Genomic DNA, 23,894 nt, shown 5'->3' with positions numbered 1-23,894 from the left:
GGATACCATGGACTCCCAGCCAGCAATGTATGCAGTTGCCAGTCCCTGAAGCCTACATTTTTTTTCATTTAAAGAAATCAATAGAACTGGATATATGTATATATATATATATATATATATATATATATATATATATATATATATATATATATATATATATATATATATATATATATATATATATATATATATATATATATATATATGTATATATATATATATATATATATATATCTTGGACAAAATTTAAAATAATTACACATAAGGAAATGAAAAGACAGTTGTGTTGAATATTAATATTTTTCCAAAACTAATTAAATAGAAGAACTAATTTTGAAGGCAAACACTTAAAGACATATATGATAATTACATTTCCTCAGATCTTTCTTATGTGTACTTCTCTCTTTGTCCAACACATTCCCCTTTCTCCACAGATTTCTTGTGCCATGTACAAGTTGAGAGATGTGACAGTATCTCTTTTAGACTTAGTTCTATAGTTTTTCTGAGTTTGCGTATGCCATTTTATTTCAACAAACCATGTGCCTTTTCTTGAGGAGTAGCCATTTTTTACTGTTCATTTAACAGTCCCTCTTTAATCCACAGGATACCTAAAATACAAATGCAATGAGATTCAATACTTCAATAACTTCTCTAATTTGTAAGAGACTTTATGGACACCATGTATAACATCTACCTCTACTCATTCATTAAAAAAGAAAAAAGCAAGAAAGGAACTCATTGTGTTTTTTTTTTTTTTATTTATTGCTCTGACAGCTTCAAAACAAACATATTTACAACTGTTGCTAAAGAGTTTCTTGTATAATTTACTCAGTTAAAAAAAATACATTTTTTTCATATGGCAATATGATGTGCAGTATTTATATTCTAACATTTTCTAACAATATTTTATTGTTAATGGACATTGCCACCAAACAGTATTGGGGAAACAATATAACCTGTTTATGATATGATTAGCATTACATGAAGACGCTGAATTAGCATTTGGATTGGTAGTATAGGCACAGGACCCACTGTGGGTCTGTTTATGCGCGATTCTAACCCCCTCCCTCACTACACCCCGGCCCCAACACACCCTCTAAGTGCATCCTAAAACAGAGATAAGTATGCTGACATCATTTTATTTTAATATGTGCTACTTTGGGCTCATAAGCAGTGCAAAACAGTAAATATATAGATATAAAACACATGCACTGCCTTGTAGAAATACCTACATCATACATGTTTGTCAGAGGGGAAGCTTGGAGATCTGCTCGGACAAACATGTATGTTGTGTTCTATTGGCTTAACTTGGTACAGTAGATGCACATCAGTGACTGCAGTAATAATGCACATTAAAAAAAAATACAGTATACATAATACTGTACTATTGCAGTGCAATTGTCCATAACCCCTGAGTCACACTTCAGAGACAGGCATACAACTAAGGATAAGAAAACTGTTCTCACACCTCTGTAATAATGCTGTATTACAACAACAGCTGCAGAAAAAGTTTGTACAGTGTGTTCATATGAAGGCTCTGGCCCCCGTTTTCAAAGAGTCCATGTATTTTTCACTCAGGCTTTAAACTCTAACAGGCTCTTACAGCAAAGACAAGTGAAAGTGTCGATGTGGCTGGTACAAGGCAAAGTCTTCCACCCCAGGCGTGGAAATTCCCTCTGTTTCACCCTGTGTTTCAACCCACGCCCTTGTCATTGCCTCAGACTCATGTACTATGAAAATATTTCAGTAACAGCAGCAAGAATGGCTGTGTAATCATTTTTTTTTACCACCTCTGAACACAGTGGGAGGGAAGGTAGAGGCGAGGCTTGACCTTGGAGATGTGAAACAACCAGTTTTCCTTTCAGTTTCCAATTCCTGAATGGGAACAAGGATGAGTGTGGCAAAAATAAATAAATAAATAAATAAATCATATTATCATTACAGTGGACTTTAAAATTATGGATGAACTGATAGTGGTATAAATGATAGCATGCTAATACTTGGCTTACTTTGGTTAGCATTACACTGTTTATGTTTGCTGTAATGACATCATAATGATCATTAGGTAACTGCCTGCACTCAAATAAAAGACGTTAATAAGCTCATCTCGGCTCGAGGACTGAACATGTTTGCAGAAACATGCACAGGCTTGTTAATGTATTCTTCATAACAGATTTAGTTTTTGCACGATCAGCTAAGAATCCTACAACTTAAATCAAAAAGTGCTGATGTTCTAACAGATTCGTTTTTTATAAAACTCAAAGCACATTTTCACAATCACTGGGTTATGTTTCTCATTTGAGTTCAGGTAGCTGCGGACAGCTCCTCCTATCTGTCTTTCAAAATGATGTAAAGCTTAAAATAATTACTTTTACCCTTAAAATGTGTTTAATTATTCTCAAAAATCTGTAACTTTGATTGTGAACTCACTTTTTTAGTCCTCTATAATGTGGCTTCAATAGTCAGGTGACAAAAAAGCCGTTTCCACCAAGCAGTCCTGTTTAGATCAGTACAGTTTGGTACAGCTTGGCTCGGTTAAGCCTGGTCCTGCTTGCATTTATACAGCCAGCCGTGGTAGGTGGTGTGTAAGCAGGGTGCCAATAGCTGCATCAGTTAATAACTCCAACAAAGAAGAAAAACACAACACAGTAAACAAAGACCAACGATGGAAGGCATCCAGCAATTCGCCTTCTTTGTGATTTCCATGTGGTTCTTTGTTACAAAGAACAATCAAACTTTGTTTCAAAGAAGACTGTGTGTCGGGAACAGAAATACAGCAGCTATTGCTCGATCAGTGACAAATCTTTCGACCAATCAACGGTCTGCAGTGTTGTAGCTCCACCTTTTGGGCCCCATTTACACGACAACATTTCATCTGAAAACGCCAAAATGCTGTGAAAACGCAGTGAAAAAAATCTGCGTTTACAAGGAAAGGCTGATGTACTGAAAACGCTGTAGTAAGCATGCCAGGCCTGTAGGTGGTGCTATAACTGTCTTGTCCAGAAGCCGCTTTTGGGAATCCTCCACCTAAGTAGAGTTGAGCTGATCATCTGGTGTATTGGGGAATACTAAGTTAAAAAGTGGAGAAAAAGATGCACATTTTGTTGAAAGACCGTCAGCGGATACTGCAGATTGAGCTGCACAAGCACAGCACGGTAGTTTGCGAAGATCTTAACAACAGTACTGTTGTACTGTTGTATGCAGTTGCGAGGCGGAGTGTGACGTCAGCGTTTCCACTGAAGACGCCGGCTTACAGTTACACGGTAACGGTGTCGGCAGCGTTTCAGAAAAATCCCACTGTGGGGGCTGTTTTCAAAAGTTTGCGTTTTAGGTCGGCTGAAACACCGTTTCCATGTAAACGCGAGGCTGAAATGCAACAAAACTTTTGCTTTTCACCCTAAAACCGTTGTTGTGTAAACGGCCCCTTAGGATCAGATCGGTCTAGTCTGGCACCCCAACTGAAGGGTCCCAAAAAGTGGAACTGCTTGTCTGCTTTGTATTGGGGGATCTGTCCCGGATTAGTCAGTGAAAATGCCTTAAAATGTGTGCCGTGCCAAGACGAACTGAACCCCTTGGTGTAAACGGGACTTTGTTTGTGCCTCAGCACAGGATGACTGATAATGATGCATTTGTTAAATGTTATATTTTCTGCTTTCAAACCTCAGACTGCTCTTGGGATAGGTTCTCTTGGATGCCGCTGTCACCTTTCGAATCTGCCGGACCAAAAAAATGTTGGCCCCTACGTTCTCTTTTTCTTGCCAAAGTCCACGTCCCTGATCTCCTCTTTGATTCTTGATGATGGATGTTTAAGAGCAGTTCAGTCGTTTCATGTACCATACCCACTTCCTGCTTTGAGATAAAATCCTCTGTAAAGTTGGGGAGTCTGTCATAGCTCTGCAGCTGGCACCAGTAAGAAACCATATGATATGTTGTACTGATTCCTTGGGCGCTGGACATTGGATCTAGTCCAGTGTGAGGTAGGTCTGCCAGTTCCTCTTGTTGAACAAGTCATGATGGATGGGAGGGGACAACTTTCTGATCGGCAAGGTCACTGCAGATTGTTGTCCGACACTGAGTCTGGTTCTGCTCGAGGTTTTTGCTTGATAAAAGGAAGTTTTCCTCTGTTGCCAAGTGCTCGCTCACAGCGTATCATTTTAGGCCCAAATAATGATACAGACAGTTCAGTCTCTGACCTGCTTTTTGAGCAAAGTGTCATGAGATAACTTTAGTTGTTTTGTTGGAATTCTCAGGACAATCACTTGACTGGTGGTTGTCAGAGTTTTGGGGCATAACAGGTTCAAGAGAAAAGATAAAGAGCACCATCAGAGTAAAAAGCCTGGGGGAACTGAGAGTTATTCAGGTGTTGTGCTAATTCCATCCCAACAAGATGTATCCCTTAAATTAGCATTCCTAAAGAAAGGGTGGAATTTAGTTAAGAGGCTGTTCAATCCATCAGAGCGCCTTTGTGTGGATAGAGCTACTGTTACAATATGTAACTATTGTTATTACACTGGTAACTGCAGGAAAGAGTCTGTTAACACACTGTTAACTGCAGCGAACAGTACTTTAACCACATGCATAATGAAAAAAACCCTCTTATTTCTATTATCAAGACAATGCAAATAAACAATACAGATGTCTGTGCCAGCATGCTGAAAAAAGCTGCTACTTAGTAATTACAGCATTACAACCTAGATATTAGAACAATGAGCTCCTGAAAGAGTCATGGTCTGGGACACTCTGGGTCTGAGACGGGTCTATGGAGTCCAGCAGCATTGAGGTGGGGGTCAGAGGGGGATGGAGAGGAGGAGAAGGAGGAGTTTGAAGACGTTTCAGTAGGTAGAAGGAGCAGTGCCGGCTGTTGATGTCCTGTGATCTGCTGCTGCTGCTGCTGTGGCTCTGTATGTCTTTGTACAAGCAATGCTGTAAGGCTGTCCTCCATGGATGCATTTACACTGGCCAAGCTCGACACAGAGTCTTTGGATTCCTGAATGCCTCTCTCCAGTTTGAGGTTTGGGCCCTGAGAAGAAGAGCAGCAGGATACAAACAAGTTAGCAGCTTGGATGAGGCTGCATGTCATCTATTTCTGCTGTATTCAGCATTTTGTAATTATCCTGTAAATAATTTTAACATACCGGACTCATTAAATGGCTGTGTTAAATACTTGATTGTGGTAGGTTAAAATCCCTTAACAGTGGTTGTTAAACTCAATTATATGGTGGCCAGCAGGTGTCAGCCGATGTGCAAAAGCAACAGCACAACAGAAATTAAAAGGACAGTTATCCTAAATGACAAAGAAAGCTGTGAAAGTAAGTAAATTATTATTAACTTTTTTACCTTTAGCTATGATAAATATAGCTTTAATGCTAACATTGTAGATTCATAAAGCTAAATATTAGATGACATATTTTTTGGTAAATGAAGAACTATAAGTACTTTGAAGGATTTTAAAGGTGAGACCCCTTCAAAGCTGTATCTATTATAGATAAAATTGAAAAAAGAAAATCCTTTACTCACTTTTCCAACAGTTCTGTGTCTGTTGGGATAACTTACTTCTTTTAGCTTATATTGTGGCTGTACTTTGATTGTGTTGTGGCTTTTTCATTCATGTTGTAGCTTTTGCATTCCTGTTTTTGCTCCTTGCATTCCTGTTGTGGCTTTGGCAAATCAACTGACACCCATCAGCCACCATACAATTAGGACCACCAAAATAAACATTGAAACAATGGTAATCATAAAGAGGACATGATATAAATAAAATTGGATGTCAAACATAAGGTTTTCATTTTTCCTATGTATGGAAACTTATGGCCGAGCCTGTAAATGCATCTTGGATTATAGAACAAAAAGTTTGGAAATAAAATAACTTATAATCACGACCAAAATCCCGCAAAGAAAAATGGCAGCCTTACCTTTTTCTAAATCAGCACAAAGGAGAAAAACTATGGCTGTGTCCGTAATCACTCCCTGTTTACTATATAGTGCACTATATAGTGATTACACCATTTTGTGGTGCTGTCCGAAATCTGAGTGAGCATGGTCATTCACTATATAGTCCACTCAATGTATCCCACAATGCATTGTGAAAAGTAGTGTATTAGCGATGCTCACTATATGAGCAATATATACTATCATGCATTTCGGTTCAAACAGAAGAAAAGGCTGATTACATGTTTAATGATTACTAATAGCATGAAACAACATTAAAAACTGTCAGATAATAACACTTAGCTCCCTGTTTAACTTTAGGACGAGCCCGTCTCACAACTTTGAGCTGAGAAACAAACAACACGGACGTTAGCCGTTAAACCGTTCCACGGGGGTGATGCATTCGCTGGACCTTGTAATTCTTAAACACAGCATAAGTTCTGTGCTAATATATGGTTTATTTATTCAAAAATAACGTGTAATCAATGTTTCTATTATATTTGGCTGTTACAGAAAATAAGCTTAATATAATATTAGGTATCACAAAATAAATACTGTTTTGCAGTTTTTAAGAAAAGATATAACTGTAAATCCCCAGCCGTCCGTGAGCGACGCCAGAGTAAATACATCACTGTCAGCGGCTTGCGAATGAGTGAGTAGTGTCCGAAATGTTGATTTAATTTAGCTGATTGAGTGGACTTTATAGTCAACTACATCTAATTCACTAATATAGTGAGTAGTGAGTAGGGAATGAGTGAGTGATTTCAGACACAACCAATGTGAATTCAGAGACTATTTTAGCTAAACAAACTAAGAATCAGAAAACCCTGCCTCTCTTCCTTTAATCTGATTGTGAATTAACTCTTGTATAACAACTGAGATACCCCCCCTGGTGGTGCTCCTGACAGTGTTTTCACCAATGAATGTCTGACTCCCTTGTTGTGACAAGCGTCAGTCACAGTGAAACATGAGACAAGAGGCTCAGTAAGCTACAGTAGGCAGACAAACCAATCCATCAGAGCACTCGGTAGTATCACAGAAACGCCGCTGAGAGTGCAGCATTATGCAGCAGTGAAAGCTTTTTGGACTCATTGCGTCTTTAAACACCACTGATGACTGGATGAAACCTGCTGATGCATGAAACATATGATTGCATGTGCAAAAATAACAGTTTGTGGGGCAAGGAAAAGCTATTTACACTTCCTTACTTGAGTTCCTGTATGGCTGAAGAAATGGCTTGCAGTCAAAGCAACTGGCTGCACCTTCACTGCAGGTCTGTGATAGTCTGGGCTTGCTGTCACTGTGCTGTATGCTGGAGGTCCAAGTGTTGGCTGCCTCTGCAGCAGCTGAAGGATGGTCTGCATGTCTGACACCAGCTGAGACTCCAGCCTCAAAATAGAAAAAAGAGAAAAAAAGAGTAAGAAAGACAGACTGGGGGATAATCACAGAGGAGATGTAATGAATGCATATTTCTGACAGGCTTAATCATGTGATGATGGGGAAAAAAACACTCAGTTGTCCTTCGCTGAGCACTAGATGGAGCTTGTGCTCCTCTGTGGATAAATTAAGAGGGAGCAAATATGTGGAAACACATATTGCCAGACAAGGAGACGAGATGCTTCCCCAGCTAAGAGTGATAATGAGCTTTGTGTGGGAGGTGTGAAATCAGCGTTGACTGTGGAAATGACTATATCACACTCGTTTGGTCAATCTAATAATGACCAGATTTCATCCAGGCTCTATTTTTAGGACACCAGGCGAAATGAGGTGATGCTGAGTAACCTTTTAATCACCTGCGCTCTATTAAAGGTACACAGACCATGTCAGATTTATGATGCTATTAGTTTACATTGCTACTCTATCGTAAAAATGCAGCATTTGTTTACCGAGCCACTAATGACTGAGTAGGAAAAAACAGCAGCCGTCACTGCAGGAGCACACTGAATTTTTCTTGGCTATACCTACAGATTTGTGGAGATTGCTAGAACCAGCTTTTTTTTTTTTTTTACCCCCCTGTCATATCATTCCAGACTAGTCAAATCCACAAAAAACTGAAGGATAAAAATGACACAAATGTACTGCTCATCCCGTAGCCAGCTAGCATTAGAGGGGAAAAAAGCAAGGTCAGATGGAGTGCAGTGAATAAAATGTCTAATTTGGGGAAAAAATAAACGAGCTGGTCCAGTATTTCAGGCACACTGACGCTGCCTGTCCTTCTCTGTGATAATTCCAGCTAAAAATACCACCTGCTGTTCATTTGTGGGTTTGTTTCAGGTGGCCTGCTGGCTGCAGGTGTCGTTAAAAAAATGCCAAATGTGGATCTCTGATACAGCAAATAAGAGGATAATGAAATGTAAGTACCCTGAAAATCATCACTATATATTGTTTAAACTCCAGTTAGTTAAACTGTAGAGAGGCTTTTGTTTCCACACCAAGTTTAGCTGATGCTTCTGCCAGCTACTTCTCTTTCTTCACCCACTCGTTATGTTGGCAACTGAGATACATATTACCAGTGAAAGCTGAGGAAGTATAGCTTACTTTCAGGAGTGTGGGAGGTGACAACTAAAAATCTAGCACTCCATAATCATTGAGTCAACAGCTGATTTAAAGGTAGGATCAGACTTCATTGGGTTAATTTGTCAGGATAAGGTGATTTTGAAATGTTCGAATGGTCAGAGAGAATGGCTGAAAGAGAAGATTTCTTTTCATCTGCTGATCTTCACCAAGGAAGCAGTGGAAACAGCCCCTTCAACTACTTTTTGTGTAAGAAAACAACTTTAAAAAGCTTTCGGGGTCATTTAAAGAAGCTATGAGGAAGATTTGCTGTCCGTAATGTGTATCATTAGTGAATCCTGGTTATGTCCGTCCAGTCATCTACCAAGCATAGCTAACACAACCTCACTCTTCATTTATTGATAGACTCTCAGGTTTGAACAGACCACTGCAGAATAACTGCTGACTGTGGGTTGGAATCAACATTAGCATAAACAGTTTAGCTCCTGTGTTAGCCTCTAGCTCAGGCTCTTTCTCTCTCCTGTTTATCTTTCTTCTGCTCTTCTGTCCTTTTTCTGTCTGACAGTTAGGCTCCAGTGTCCACCATCACTACAAAATTAATCACAGAAATCGTTTTCGGCAGAGAAAAACACAGATCTCTCTTCTCACTTCTAAACTTCGTCAGCCGGTGTGGTGTTGTCATAGAGGCTTCGACTTACTAACATTGGCATTTTCTTTATCCCAGTGTAATTAAATCCTGTTCAACCTGACCAGGAAGCTAAGAGGTAGCAATTTAGAATAACCTGTAAACTGTAATACTGGTGCTGATAATCTTATTTAAAAGTGTGGATTATGATCAGGCATATATCTAGAAGGGAGACATTTTCAAGATCACTTGGAAACTCCTCATACCCTTTAAAGGTAGGCTCAATAATTTCTGACATTCAAGAACTCTAGGAAACCAAAGTACTTAACAACTTTTATGTAGGGCTTATGCAGAGCTTAATTAATATTTTTCTGATTAATCAATTAATCACAATCATTTGGCATAATATTTTGGATCCCTGTTTTACCACCTCTGACCAAGCATACACATTTATGTTTCAGCCTTTAGTCAGCTTGCACTTGACTTGTTTCGCCAATTTGTTTTTTTTATAAAATGTTCCCAATCTTCAAAAGCTCGGGGTCTTTTTTTGAGTATCCTCCATAAGTAGCCACGGTTACATGAGGAGTTTTTAGTCTTTCCGAATGGAATCTTTCTGAATGACTTTTCAGAAAACAATAGTATATATGGAAAGGAATATTCCAATCTCTGGTCTACATGCGCCGCTGTAATCAAACTGATTAGTCAATGGGGCATGCGCTGAAGAATGTAAACATCACCAGCAGTCCAGTGCTGACCGCTTGCTCCCATTTTTAAAATAGAGGAACATCTCTAGTTTTACGTCATATCTGAGCATGTGCCGAAAGAATTCACCCTGACAACTTTCCATTTAAGAGGATACATGATACCTTAATCGGTTTGGGTAAAGGAATATTCCACCCCTGTGAAACTGATTAAATGTCCATTTAGATTGGCACTTTTCTTTCAGAATGAGGTGCATACAAAGGTTAAATTCTTTCCGAATTAGCAAATAAACCGAATGCAAGCGAAATATTTGGGTTCATGTATACGTGGCTATTGATGTGAACGCCTTCTTCTTCTTTTCTGTGAATAACATTAGGAGTGACACTGCCCCCACCACTTCCTGTAGTGAACTACAAGTACAGTTGAGTTTTTACCGGCCCGTGTTTCAATTTTACCTATAATGAAAACAATTAAATGACATGTTGACACTTAAAGTCCTGCGCCAATGAATTTTTATAGTCAATGTAATTGGTTATGTCAACTTATATTGCAGCCCTACTTTTATGGCTCAGTATCGAGCAAATTTGTAGCTTTAGTTGAATGGATTATTAGCTGCACCTGTACGACAACACACACTTAATAGAGATAAATTATCCTGAAGTTACCCTTGATGGGAGCCAGGATGTCACGACAGGCACATTGCCTGTTTTTGCTCTCCATACCAATGGTTTTCCCTGCTCACAACAACTTATGCTGATACAAAATGCTACAAACTCTTGCAGTAGAAATATCTAGGATGTGTGAACAGTCTTGTTTTTTTTAAGGAGTAACCTGTGCTCCTTTGTCAACAAGTTTTCTGGTAGCAACACATTTAGGTATAAGACGACAAGTACACCACCTTGGAAATGAAGTGTGTTGGCACCATGTTGTCGTAGTGTTCCAACAAAAGTTTTTGTGTGCTCACATTGATGAATGTGCTGCACTTGGTCTGGCAGGAAGAAGATGACATTCAACAATAACTAACAGAGTCTCCTTAATGTTTACACAATGTCCTGACGGCAATTATAATCAGGAGGCATCTAAGAACAGCTCGGTATGCTGCTTAATCAAAGAGTGTGTCCGTCTGCCACAAATCATCAGGCTCAAATGATGCCAAGGAAAAAATAAAACACACAGAGAAACCTTAGAGAGTTTGAAAAGTGTTTAAAAAACAGAGACACTAGTTTGTAGGGTGGTAAATAATTCCTATTGTGGGGAAAGGTGCATGGGGATCGACCTCCTGTATGTGGACCGTAAAGATCTGTACCTGTTAAGGTGATCCTGAAGCTGACCTAAGCGTTGTTCCACCTCTCCATACATGATATCGCTGGCAGAATTATCGTCCTCCCTTAGGTCCTGGAAGTGTGCTGACTCATCCAGGAAGTCTGTGGGTTTCTTACAGGCCCATTTATCACAGCACAGATCTGGAGAGACCAAAGGCAACACACATGTGGGTCAGAACAACGTCATCACTAAACAAGAAAAAATAGACCATAATTAATCTCGACAGGAGAGCGCTGTGTAGCTCCTTTGTTATCATTTATCAAGCCCTTGTACTGGGAGAATCATTAATGCAATGTTTTCCAGCAGCAAACCAACCCTGGTGTTATCTCTCCTGAGCACCTGCTAGTGTTCAGCTCGCACTCCACGAATACAAGTGGAGCCTCTTTTGTGATTTAAACACAGAGATGGTAAGTATCTGTGTGATTACACTATCTACTGAAGCAGACTGTGCAGGTGGCCTCACACCACCATGCGTGCTTACCCGGTGAAGTGTCTTCTTTTAGCATGAATGACACTTACCTTTGCCCTTATATTACCTTATTGTCTGTGGTAAACAAGCCCTTAAAATTGAATTGTGCAGCAGTGATTACCACACTTATTTGCATTGTGAGATTAGCAGACACTTTATTGTTCTGATTTTTTAATTTCACTCAAAGCTCTCCTGCCTTAGCTTTTATTTAGCGAGCCTTCTCTGGTATATGTTTAAATGTACAATATATATGTGCATACATATTAGCATTAAGCTACACATGTGAAAGTGTAAGCCTTGCATGATTAATTGTTTCCTTTTCTATTTTTGGTTTTCAACTCTCCACTGTTCTTACCACACACCCCTCTTTAAAATTCATAAGCATTAAGCTACGTGCATATTATTACAAAGGAGAGTTATTAAGAAAAACAGTGTTTTAAGAAATGCTGCTCAGAATGATTCACTACAATTCACAATGTTTTCTACAGAAGTGCAGGTTATCAATATTTAAATTTTATGAGATGCAATCTCTTAATTTTATATTCAATAATTGCATCAGTCTGAGCTTTTATTTTGAAGGCTACAAACATGCTTCTTCATACTCACTCTGCTAATTCAAAGATAATTATCTTGTACTTATTTAAAGTTGATGAAATTACATTCCCCTCTGACACATTATTGGATTATATTGTATTACTTTGACTGAAATGCTTGGATCACATTCAGTTTATCTAGTTGACAGGGTGAGAGGAAAATATACCTTCAAAATAAATCCAAAGCTACAACCAAACCCTTTATATAGCACTCGATAATTAAGAAGTCAATTGTGTTTTTAACCTTTAAATCAAGTTTTGATTAACAGTAAACATAGTGTATTGACATTTCCTTATTTGTCATTGTATCCATTCAGTATTTATAATACACAACAGCTTCTCTCTGTCAATCATTTTTTATGTTTCTCCGATTGTCTGTCTTGTACGATTCGGCCTCTGAGTGGAACATGCTGTACAAAATCCAGGGATTTTTTTTTTTTATCAGAGATTATCATAGACTGTAATTGTGGTCTATTTAAGATCTCTGAGCCAGAATCCTCAGGGAAAAGAAAGAGATTATAAAGGTGGAATTTCTTTAACATGGGTTCTGTTTCTGGTTTTAGCTCTTTCCTGTCAGGATAGGTCAGAATAGGTCAGGATACTGGCTGATCGGAATATGTAGAATGAGTTATATGTAAAAAAAAAAACAACAACTATAAATGGGAATAAAACAATCACTCACTCTAAGTTAAAGAGTCTGAGGATTAAAATATTATTCTGGCACAACCCTTGCAGTTTTTCAGATTTTCTAATTCATAAAAATGTATAACTCTTTGTCTCACCCACGATCAAGGGCTGTCGGAAAAAGCATCCTCTGAAGAGCATATTCCTTTACAGCATACGTCATTTAACCCTGCTATTCCCACCAGAGTTGTTTTCCTTTTACTACAACCAAGCCCTAAAAGTTGGAAAAATTTCCTCTTGCTTTGCTGCGAACCTTTTGCGGCTCTTTGCCTTTGGGTTTGTGGCTCTTTGATCAGTTCATTATTGTTATTATGAGTAGCGGTGTACCAATCAATCTAAATTTTTTATATATTGATGTTGTGATCAGTATTGATCAATACTTGGGTGATGAGATTGATACTTAAGTTTCAGTTTCTTTTCTCGACTTGCACATGTGCTCATAGCACATAGATAGATAGATGGATGGAACTTTGTCTCTTCTGGCGTAAAAACAGAAACTTGTCTTGTGCAATAAATGTCACTTTAAAATTTGGAAGTGTATTGATTTTCATCTTATGTCCTTTCGTTTATGTGCAAGAGGAAGTGTGTTTTTGATGTGGCTCTTTATAGTACCACGGTAATTTTTGTGGCTCTTGGTCTTTGACTGGTTGGCCTGGCCACCCCTGCTTTAGTTGCTTCTCACCACGAAAGCCTCTCTGGCAACTCCTGAAAACATGATTTTCATGACACCAACACAAAGTGTCTCACCTTCGAAAGACGGTCTTCTCTCCATGCTGTCTCTGATGATAAGATTTGAGTCCAGGACTGCAGGGCTCGCTGGAGACGGACCTAAGACTTCTGAGGATCTCTTTAGGCACAAGTTAGACTCCCTGTGTGCTCCCATGTCTTCAACCACTTCCTTGTTTTCCCCTGTAGAGGAGCACAAACAGCAGTAGTAGAATAACACTGTGGTGTAGGCCTCAGGGGATAGATGTTCTCAGAGAGCGGTGCTTGGACAATAACAAAGAGCACATTTACAATCCCAGCACACACAGAAGGTGCAGATTTGTTTCCTCTAACCTTTAGGTGGATCTGGTGTAAAGGAGATCCTTCGTTTCATGCTTTTAGAGCCCTCATCGTCTGAATCACAGTCTTGGGAGCTTGACGCCTTAAAAAACACAAGATGTATTTAGATTTAATGACAGTTAACAGATTTTTGTTTAATAAAAGTAAGAAAATATTGTCTACCTTAGCGGACTCGTCTCTGAGGTTGAAGGTCAGCTCCAGGTTGTTAAAGAAGCAGTCAGCAAACTCAGGGTACATGTCCAGCACCTCCAGCAGATCCTCCCTCTGAATGGTGCTCAGGTCGCAGTAACTCAGCGCTCGCACGTCGGCATTCGACTTCCCCGGTTTGGCAAGTAGGTGAATCATCTCTCCGAAGATGTCATTCTTTCCTGGTGTCAACACAGACACAGATAGTAAGTCTTCTCGCACTGGGATAAGAAAAATGCCAACCTTACGTTTCTCATCTTCGACATGTAATCACACGTGTTCTGGAGGAATCTGTGTCATGTTCTCGCGGGGGACTCGGCTGGCTGCTCCTGAGGCGCACGCTAAAGGATACCAGACATGTTTGTTTTTGTGGAGAGTTAAAATCAAACAGTCTTTCCCGCCTGTATGCATGTTCTCCCAAGGCCTGTTGTCTTTCCGTCTTTGATCCATTATTTACTTGGAGGAATAGCTAATAACTCAAAGCAACTTTGATGTGCCGGGAGAGGGAGGGTTTGAGTGTGATTGACACAACTTGTTGTATATTTAGAGCCAAAATTAGTGGCTACTACGTGATGGAGCCAGATTTTCCTTAACATCTGGGATATCTGCTTTCCAAACAGGGAATTAAAGAGTTTCTTGTGGAGGTCTACAGGGTCTGGTCTAAAGGCCATGATAAAAAAAGGCCCTTGCTGGCTGCGGGGTTCAATAAATGCCAACACTGAAAGCAGGGGTTCAGGAGGAAAGGATATGATACGTTGGCAGCCAGTGTGCCTTTCACAGCGTGTGCTGGACACCTTTCTGCCACAGAGGACGGCCTCACACTGAGTGCTGGATCTCTCCCCTACTTACAGCCTTCAGCATAAGGATTTGGATTAGCCTGGATGGTGCTTTAAAGCCTCCAGAAGTCTGTCTTCAAATGCATGTGAGCCTCACTGAGCATTCACATAAGTCTGAGTGGGAATAAAAGCTCACATTTACTGAAAAGCCTGTTTGAGAAATGGCTAATTTTGCGGTTTAGACCCTGTTTAAAGACCATGTGGGCGTGGCCAATCAGATTTTGATTGACACCTGCTTGACGTGACAACTGAGTGCATACCTGTACAGCACATTTGAGATGTTTATCTGGTTATTCAGGATAAGTCACAAAGATTGAGCCAACTGTAACATACTTAGGGGTTAACATAGAAATGCAACAATAGCTTAGATGCTCAACACCTGTTGCCTTATCTATGAGGTGTATGCAAGGCGTACACGGGCTGACAGTGGTCAACCTATTAGAACATTTTTGTAACAAAGATCCAACAAATAGCCTGATCAGTTCAAACCCCATATCAAAATGAGATTTTTTTTCTCTCACTTTAGCATGCCTACTTTGGTTTACACAAGATTCTTCGCTCTGGATTTGGATTTCCAATGGTTTACCAGAATACTACACTAATACACCACTATTGAATATCTATCTACTAACAGATGAGACACCACTTTCTACTCCCTATGTGTCCTCTGTCTTTTGATTTTCTATCAACAAAGGCAAAAATATCCTCAAAACAACTCATTAACTCATTGGCTGCCATTGATGTCTACAAATATACAGTTGTGTTTTTCAATTGGACGGTCTCGGGGACAGTCTGGCTTGTAAATAGGACTGGGACGATATGCTTTTTTCGCACTTTGATTCTATCACAATTTTTAGAGTGCTACAATATTTACTTTTTTTTTTTTTGTTTGTTTTTTTAACACTAGACCATGTGAAAAAGTTTACTGATGATGATAATGTCTACAGACTGTATCAGGAACCATATTTTCCCATAAAATGCACATCACGTGAGTCAGAAACATTGCAACCTCTGCTGGAGAAAAGTGGGAACCATTTTCGAATCCAGTTCATAAACAAAAAATGAAATAGAATACTTAAGATTGAAAAAAAAAAATTTTTTTTTTGACAAAGAATCCCAATTTTGATACTGCCAAACAAAAAATCCCGATATATTCATTTTCAATTAGTAAACTAGCGTACTGAAGAACTGACCCCTGTTGGTCGTAGCGGTGCTCTCTTTGGATGATAGATCAGCAAACATTATAAGAAGAAGATACAAGATCACAGAGAAATGTCAAAATGTTGCAAGCCAGACAAGTTCAGGCAGTCCACACCGACACCGAGTATGTGTCGCAAACATGAGAAAAGACAATGGAGCTTACAGAGAGGATAGAAGGATAGAGCTTTAGAGAAAAGCACTAAAAACTTATCAAAGCTTGTGCTCTCAGTTTTTTGGTCAAAAACAGGTGATATTGGTGAAACCAGCTTATGATTTACTGGCGACTACTAAAAAACAAAAAAAGGTAGAAAAAAAATTCCCTGATGAAAGAAGAAAGTCTACTCTTTGTTTGGTAGATTTGGTGTTTGCATAGTCCAAGTTTCTATGTTCTGAAACAGCTGGCAGTCAGCAAGTTCATCGATAAATTCTCAGTGCAATAAGAAAACTGCTTTTTACTTTAGTGGATTCACAGATCGGTAGTTTTCCTTTTACTTGAGTCGAATATTTCACGACTCTTCCCCCTCTGGTAATAACACCCATGCTCCTCTTCACATGCTAATTGGGGGAAATGGTGCTGACTGAGCTTTATATTTGTACCCGATCACAAACGGGCTGATCTATGGGATCAGTGACTCTCCAGCACGTGTGCTAATAATGGGTTTTGTGTGATGCAGCAGCTTTTGCTAAGCTTAAACCCCATTCTGTCAGGTGCAGCTTTGAGAACATTCATCTCATGAAAAATGGCAAGTTTAATCCAGGCTTGGCCTGTAGCACCTGGTTGTGTTTCTCTCATGAAGAGAAAGATGAATACTCATTATTCTAAGAGTAACAGTTGTGAAAATTCACTGCTGTGATATCAGCAAAGGAGACTGTTACTTCACATGCAGAGCTGCTGATTGTTTGAGCCTGTTCTACTTTAACTGCCTTTTTTTATAATCCTTAGTTTACGGCTTTAACTCATTTCTCTGTGCTGTCAAAAAAGTGGCAGCTGTTTCAGCGTGCTCTTTAAAATCGCCAAACATTTCATGGAGCCACTTAATAGAAATGTCAGCGTCTCAGACCTGCCACATGAACAGCAGTGTTGCCCAGAGGACAGGGCTTAGAGGCAGCAGGCACACCTCGTCATTCCTGTCAAAATGTGTGAACATGATGTGCTTTCGCTGCTGTAATGACTCGAAAATTTTACCCACATTATAACAGTTAATACTCTGATGTGCACACAAGTCATGCTGAGCCTCTTTGTCAGTGTTACCATGTTCATGTAATGTGTCCAACGGGAATTCGCACTTCCTACCCTTTTCTGAGCTAATCACAGCAGCATCTCCACACATCCAAAAAATATCAAGAATCCTCCGCAGAGATAAGGAGGTTAGTGAAATAAATAATTCAAATATTTCAATAAATCAGAGCAAACTACATTATTAAAAGCCTTATCAAGAAGTCAACATTGGAAACCAGTTTATGTTTTAAAGGCACAGACTGTTGTGAGCAAAAGAAATGCTTTGCATGCACATATTTTTGCATGCATCAAAGTCCTTGAGCTCCAATGTTACAACTAGTTTTTCCTCTTCGACCAAACAAAAACACAAGTTACAGGTCTGCTGATGGATTTGAACTGAAAACACTCACAGCTTTGGACAAAATGACGTTTCTTTTATCCAGCCTCTCTTTTTTAAGATCAGATCTCACCAAAAGAAGCAGAGTACATTTTTCCTCTCAGGAGTTTAAAGCTGACATTCAAAACACAATCAGCTGTGAGGTTTTCTGCACACCAGAGAGCTGACTTTTACTCTTGTCCACACATTTATATGAAAGATGGCAGTTTTTCAGGACTACAATCCACCAGCACATCCATAGTGCCGATGATGATCAGCGCCCAAAGGTCAGACAAAGAACAATCAATCTCAGCTCAAAGGAGACTTAATCAACAACGGCTCGTATTTACCCAGGATGGCTACCACAATGTCGTCCTTCAGGATCTCAATAGAGCCGCGGGACAGGAAGTACAAAGCGGTGAGCACGTCCCCACTGTGGACCAGAGTGTCTCCGGGAGGGGCGTGAGTGGTTCTGAAGCGCATAGCCAGCGCCCTCAGGCAGCCTTTGGTGGCTCCTTGGAACGCTTTGCAGGTGTGCAGAAGATTTCTGTTGAGGTGAAGGCAGATATCCGCCTGCAGGCACTCAGGGAAACCTTTTAGCACCTGTGATGCAGACAGAATCCGTGAGGAGAATACACAACATGCTGCTTTTCATTTCCTCAGCGTTTAACTGTGAAGATGTGAGAGGATCATTTGGAGAAGTTAACAGACGTTTTATTACTGGAGGTCGTGAATTAGCTGAAGAGCAGAGGTGAGGAAGGTCAGGTTGATGTACATGAAGTATTTAATGCTACAAAGAAAAAGCATCGATGTAATGGGACATAATGTCTCTGACTCCAGCACTCAGTAGAAGAGTAGAAGTAGTTGAACAAAGTGAAACAACAGCTGCATTTGTGGGATTTTTCTAAAACAGAGGCAGAATTCACATATGACCGCTGTCTGGGTTTACGTGACTAGCCCTTAAAAAAAACAAAGAGTTTAAGCTTTGTCTCTTTCTTTTTCCTACTGTTCATAAAAATATTGGAGTGACTCTTTTGTTAGAAAGATCATTTTAAGCCCCTCTATCACTGTGTCTCTCCATCTTTCTTTCCCCTGCTACTGTAGTTGTGAGCAACAGTAAGTCTCAGGCCTTGTCCACACGTAGCCAGATATTTTCAAAAACGAATTCCCCCCCTCAATTTGAAAATTACTTTCGTCCACATGTAGTGGGCAAATCAGCCCATAAATGCAGCTCGAGACATGCCAACCCTATATTTGGCAGTGTTGTGCAGACTTAAAACCCATGCCAGCCAATCAGAATGAGCCCCCATCATTCAGCTGTGACGTTTGAGAAACAAAAACTCTGTTTACCAGCGTCTACATGAAACCATGAAACCAGAGTTTCCCAAAATCTTCACTTTGGTCGGAGTTTTCAGAAAACATAATTTTTAATGACGTAAAGCTGCAGTTTAATGTGAATGACACGTGTAAACATGAAAATATATGCTGTTTCCCAAATACCTGACTACATATGGACATGGCCTCAGTCATTCAAGGTACACTTGCTTGACAGAAAAGCACTGTTGTCTTCTTTGTCATCAAAACTTTTCTAACTTTTTTTTTCTTCTTCTTTTTTTGTCGACTGGGTGGAATCATAAATCTCAGGAAGGGGAAAAAAAAAAGGATCAAATTATCAGTCTTTGTTTCTCAATTTGGATGAAAAGTTAAAGAGCATGTACAGAAACAACATCAGTGAAAACATTCAGAATATCTCACTGCCATACGGAAGCCCCAAAAGGTTACGATTGAGTACATTTTATTTTCTCCGGTTCAGTCTGAATCAAATCAGTGGCTTGATCCCTGTCGTTAGCCAGAAGACGTCGTGCCAAGCTTTTGTGCTACTTTATGAAAGCACAAGGAAACACAGAAATAGGCCTCGCTTACCTCAATCATGTGGGCTGTAGCAGAAAGGGAGCTTGGCACGGCTTTCTGTGGCTAATGATAATTTTTAGATCGCTAGAGATTATCTGGGAAATTAATTTGAGATAATTTATTTATAACTTGAGAAAAAAACTAAAACCAGAAAAGCACTCCGCTAAGCATATTGTGATTGTCACCAATACCTGAGTCCTACTTTAATGTTATACTCCCTTTCAGCAGACTGTCTGCTACAATTCGGTGTTAGTTGCAGGTTTGTACCATAATTTTTTACCTGACAGTGTTGAAAATGATGATGACCCAGTACATATTTCATATTCCAGATTAGAGCTGAAACGATTCCTCGAATTATTTGTGGTACTCGATTACAAAAAATGATTGAGGAATTTTCTCTGCCTCGAGGAATCATTTAATTTTAGAAAAGATCAAAGAGTGGCATTTCAAATAGAGCTGATGCCATATTTAGAGAGTTTTCAGACCCCTCAAGCCACCTCTTTTTCAAAATAGCAACGAGCAACAAATCTAGCTTTTTTGGAGTTTGGAGACTGATATGAAAGCATGTATTGATCTGTATCAGCTGCTTGTATCTCATATCTCATCAGATCGCACAGAACTTAAAATTTATCACCCAAAGTCACTTGATTTTACACTTGCTTGAAACAAATTTTCATTTGAAAAATAACTGCTCTTTAACTTAACAAAAATGTGTTTTATCCGATTACTCGATGGAATTTTCAGTAGAATACTTGAATACTAAAATATTCAATAGCTGCAGCCCTATTCCAGATCTTAGTATCCATAATATTGCCAGGATCTGGATCATACTTTCACATCTGTCAGAAATGATGGTGACCTTTTCTTGTATTGTTTTGCAAAGAAATCTGACCATTTATGGTAGAGTTATATACACATGTGGTGACAATAGCCTTATTTCACAATGATAGAGAATCCTTAAAAAAAAAACACTGGATCCAGACGATGATCTGGATCACCTCCAAAATTTAATTAATCCTTCCTTATCCCATTTTGAACATTTCCTGAAAATTTCATCAAGATCTGTTTGTTTCTTTTTGAGTTATGTTGTTCACAGAAAAACAGGCAGAGGTAATTAACTTTCAAAAACAGAAAATAAACCGTATTAACCATGACCCTTTAGGGCTTCCATACTTTTACACTCTCAGTCACATTTTTTTCCTCTAACATAACTGAATTTTGGAAGAACAGGCTGAATAATCATGCCCTAAATTGGAAATCTAATTATTTTTGCAGATTGATGTTATTGGTAGAATTTTTTAAATTAGATACAGATGAAGTGGAAACGACATGGAGCAACATTAGGGGGTAATTCACACAGACACCATGCAGAAAACTTCTCATTTCACTCAAAGAGTGCTAAAACGCTGATGCATCATCCAGAAAATGACAAGAAATAAAGACTTGTACCTCCTGCTCTTACCAATGTAGAGATGTTAATCCGGAGGAAAGCAGACAGGAAAGAGAATGCTCTTTTTAGAGTCTTGTATTTGCATGATAACAGCACATTCATTAAATGTGGTATCCTTTTAAGTTACAGTAGCAAACAGATGAGATTGTTGTTGTTTACCGTGTTCATATCGATGCCGTTGGTGTAGGTCCACGAGTGTTGGAAGTACTCCTCCAGCCTCTGCCTCAGTGGGTTTGGGATCTGGTGGAAGCGAATGAATTCCTTGACCCGTAACATCTGAGCATGATAGCGAGCCGTACCTGAGTACAGCCTCTGGATGATAGCTGAGACGTTTCCAAAAATACTGGCATACATGAGGGCTGAAACACAGACAATGATAAATCAGGAGAAAATTACAGACTGATTTTCATGTCTATTGATTTTATCCCCAGAGACTCTTGGTTCAGTTGAATGAATGTGAATAAATCCCTCTGTGAAGATGAACAATCTGTCGTCTGGGGTCTGATGAAACACAGTTAAAGCTTTGAAACGTTTCAAAGGCTGTTCTCGGACAAAGTAGAAATAAAAAAGGGCCGTAGCATACTCACAGCCAATCAGCATGACGCAGATGGAAAAGATCTTCTCTGAGTTTGTGTTTGGGGAAACGTTTCCAAATCCCACGCTGGTCAGACTGCTGAAGGTGAAGTAAAGTGCTGTGACGTACTTGTCCTTTATAGAGGGACCAGAGGCTGGATCGCTGTAGTTGTACCGCTTCCCTATAGACACGCCAAGATTGTCCAGCCAGCCAATCTTGTGCTCCAGGTACGGCTTCTCGACGTTTCCAATGGCGTACCATATACAGGCCAGCCAGTGGGCGATGAGGGCGAAGATGCACATGAGGAGCATAAGCACAGCCGCGCCGTACTCAGAGTAGCGGTCCAGCTTTCTGGCAACACGGACCAATCGCAAGAGGCGAGCCGTCTTCAATAGGCCAATCAGAGTGGTGGTCTAGAAAAAAAGAGGCGAGAAAATGATGTGTGTTTGACTTTAACCTTTTCATGTGAATTTTCTACTTCATCATTTATTCTCTTTATAATCTCCTTTTCTTTACAACAACCGACCACTCACAAGAGACCATCCTCAAACACAGGCAATGAGGTACTCTAACAGGAGAAGAAGACAAATTTCTCGAGTAGCTCCTCTGCCGGGTACTTTGGTTGAAAGCAAACAAACACAGAAGTGAAGACAGCAGCAGCCCACACATAAATCTTCATTTATTCAGGCGGTATCACTCAGGGGCTCCCTGGGACTTTGTTGCTGCTTCCGTGTCATCAAGAAAGGATTTAGCAACACTAAAAACCATTTCCATTAGCATTGTCATTAATCTGCCTGACAATTACGGGATGACCTTTGACAATGAAGTAAGTGTCTGCAGACGAGAGACTGTCCTCCCTGAACGCTCGGATAGAAACGTGTTCAATCTTCATTTCCAGAAGATGTATGACACAAAAACAGACCTGTCATTTTCTCTTAGAGGAGTTTGGTTTAAAAGATAGTTTCACTCCATTTGAACTCAAAAAGGGATGAACCAAGTTGTTGACAAAAATCAATGGAAAATGAGTTGCACAGTCGATAAGTAATAGGCCGTCAGCAGGCATGACATTTTCTAGGGCTGACTTTCCGGAAGGGTGAAGCATCACATGTCCTTACTTTCCCTCCTGAAGGCCGTGAGTGCAAAACAGCAACCAGAAACCGACAGGTAGATGAAACAAAGCAAAATGTTGGCAGCTGATGCAACGCCATCGCTTCCTTAACCTTCTGAAGTCTGGGAGCATTTCGCCCTCAACGCTGCAAAGAAAAAGGGCTGCCTGCAAAATTCATAAAGTGGACTTTCATCAGCGATGCAGCAGCGTTTGAAGAGCAGGCACATCCGCCGTGTCTCTCTTTAAACAATCAGCCGTGTCATTCAGCTCAACAGTCTGAAGCTGGAGCCGCAGTGTATGATTTTGCTCTCACTTTAAAACTTTTCTCCTCAAATACTGCATCCTTCTCTTCCCTTCTCTCCTACCACTGAAAAGTGAAGCAAGCTAAAGTTTGTTAATATAATGTCGCATTACACAGAGTGAAATCATCTGTCTTACATTTAAACGGGTTTAGTTTTAAACCAAGACAAGAAAATGGCTTCAATTAAGATTTTTAACAATGTTTTAAATGTTAAAGAGGGGGTAACATCCTTTCCCATGAATCAAGCATGAATATAAAGTAACAACGCTGGATTTTCATACTAAAAGTGTGCAGATTGTCGTCTTCTGTATACTCCTTCTACATTTTGCAGAATCTGTTCCTATAATATGTAAACTGATTAAAATGCTCTGTTCTAAAAATAGCACGAGATCTTCACAAGACTACCTGAAATGATGAGGTCATCACATTCCTGACTTTTTCATGACACATTGGAGGGACGGGCCTCAAACACCAAGGTCTGCCCGTAGCTCTGCCCCTGACAGACAGACATGAGAAGGCTGGCCAATCACAGGGAAGGGGGTTTGTGGAGTGGGAAGTTTTAAAGAGACAACAGCAGACAGAGGCTGAAATAAGGGTTTTGAAACACCAGGGTGAGAAAAAATAAGGATTTTTTTTCTTTGTTTTTCAGTTAATCAGAGGAACAGTATCAAACCTCCAAGTACTCCTCTCTTAAAAATTGTAAGCTGATAGATAAACTCAATTTATTGGTTTCCAATCAAAATAATTGGTTTTAGAGTTATAGGGTGAGGTCCCTACATGTTCTAGCATTTTCCTCATAAACCACTCTGGAGAGCTTTGAAGAGCAGAGT

General features: G+C 39.7%; 1 protein-coding gene across 2 annotated transcripts in view; it reads right to left on the bottom strand.

Moving 5' to 3' along the window:
* Window positions 1-800: 800 nt before the first annotated feature.
* The window catches only part of kcnh7 (potassium voltage-gated channel subfamily H member 7), a 50,044-nt gene continuing 26,950 nt past the window's right edge, over window positions 801-23,894 (bottom strand). For both annotated transcript variants that reach the window (XM_074694741.1, XM_074694742.1), the window contains 9 exons: window positions 21,669-22,068; window positions 21,240-21,440; window positions 18,071-18,325; window positions 14,066-14,271; window positions 13,898-13,985; window positions 13,586-13,747; window positions 11,076-11,232; window positions 7,137-7,317; window positions 801-5,020 (listed from right to left, as the gene is read on the bottom strand). In XM_074694741.1, coding sequence (XP_074550842.1) covers window positions 4,724-5,020; window positions 7,137-7,317; window positions 11,076-11,232; window positions 13,586-13,747; window positions 13,898-13,985; window positions 14,066-14,271; window positions 18,071-18,325; window positions 21,240-21,440; window positions 21,669-22,068 — 1,947 coding nt within the window. In that variant the 3' untranslated portion in view covers window positions 801-4,723. The remainder of the gene's footprint in view (window positions 5,021-7,136; window positions 7,318-11,075; window positions 11,233-13,585; window positions 13,748-13,897; window positions 13,986-14,065; window positions 14,272-18,070; window positions 18,326-21,239; window positions 21,441-21,668; window positions 22,069-23,894) is intronic.

The sequence above is a fragment of the Halichoeres trimaculatus genome, unplaced genomic scaffold, assembly GCF_033239565.1.
Source record: "Halichoeres trimaculatus isolate MK-OKI-2021-1 unplaced genomic scaffold, fHalTri1.1 fHalTri1_scaffold_19, whole genome shotgun sequence".
NCBI lineage: Eukaryota > Metazoa > Chordata > Actinopteri > Labriformes > Labridae > Halichoeres > Halichoeres trimaculatus.
The sequence above is the reverse complement of the archived record's forward strand: the minus strand, read 5'-3'. Positions and strand labels throughout refer to the sequence as shown.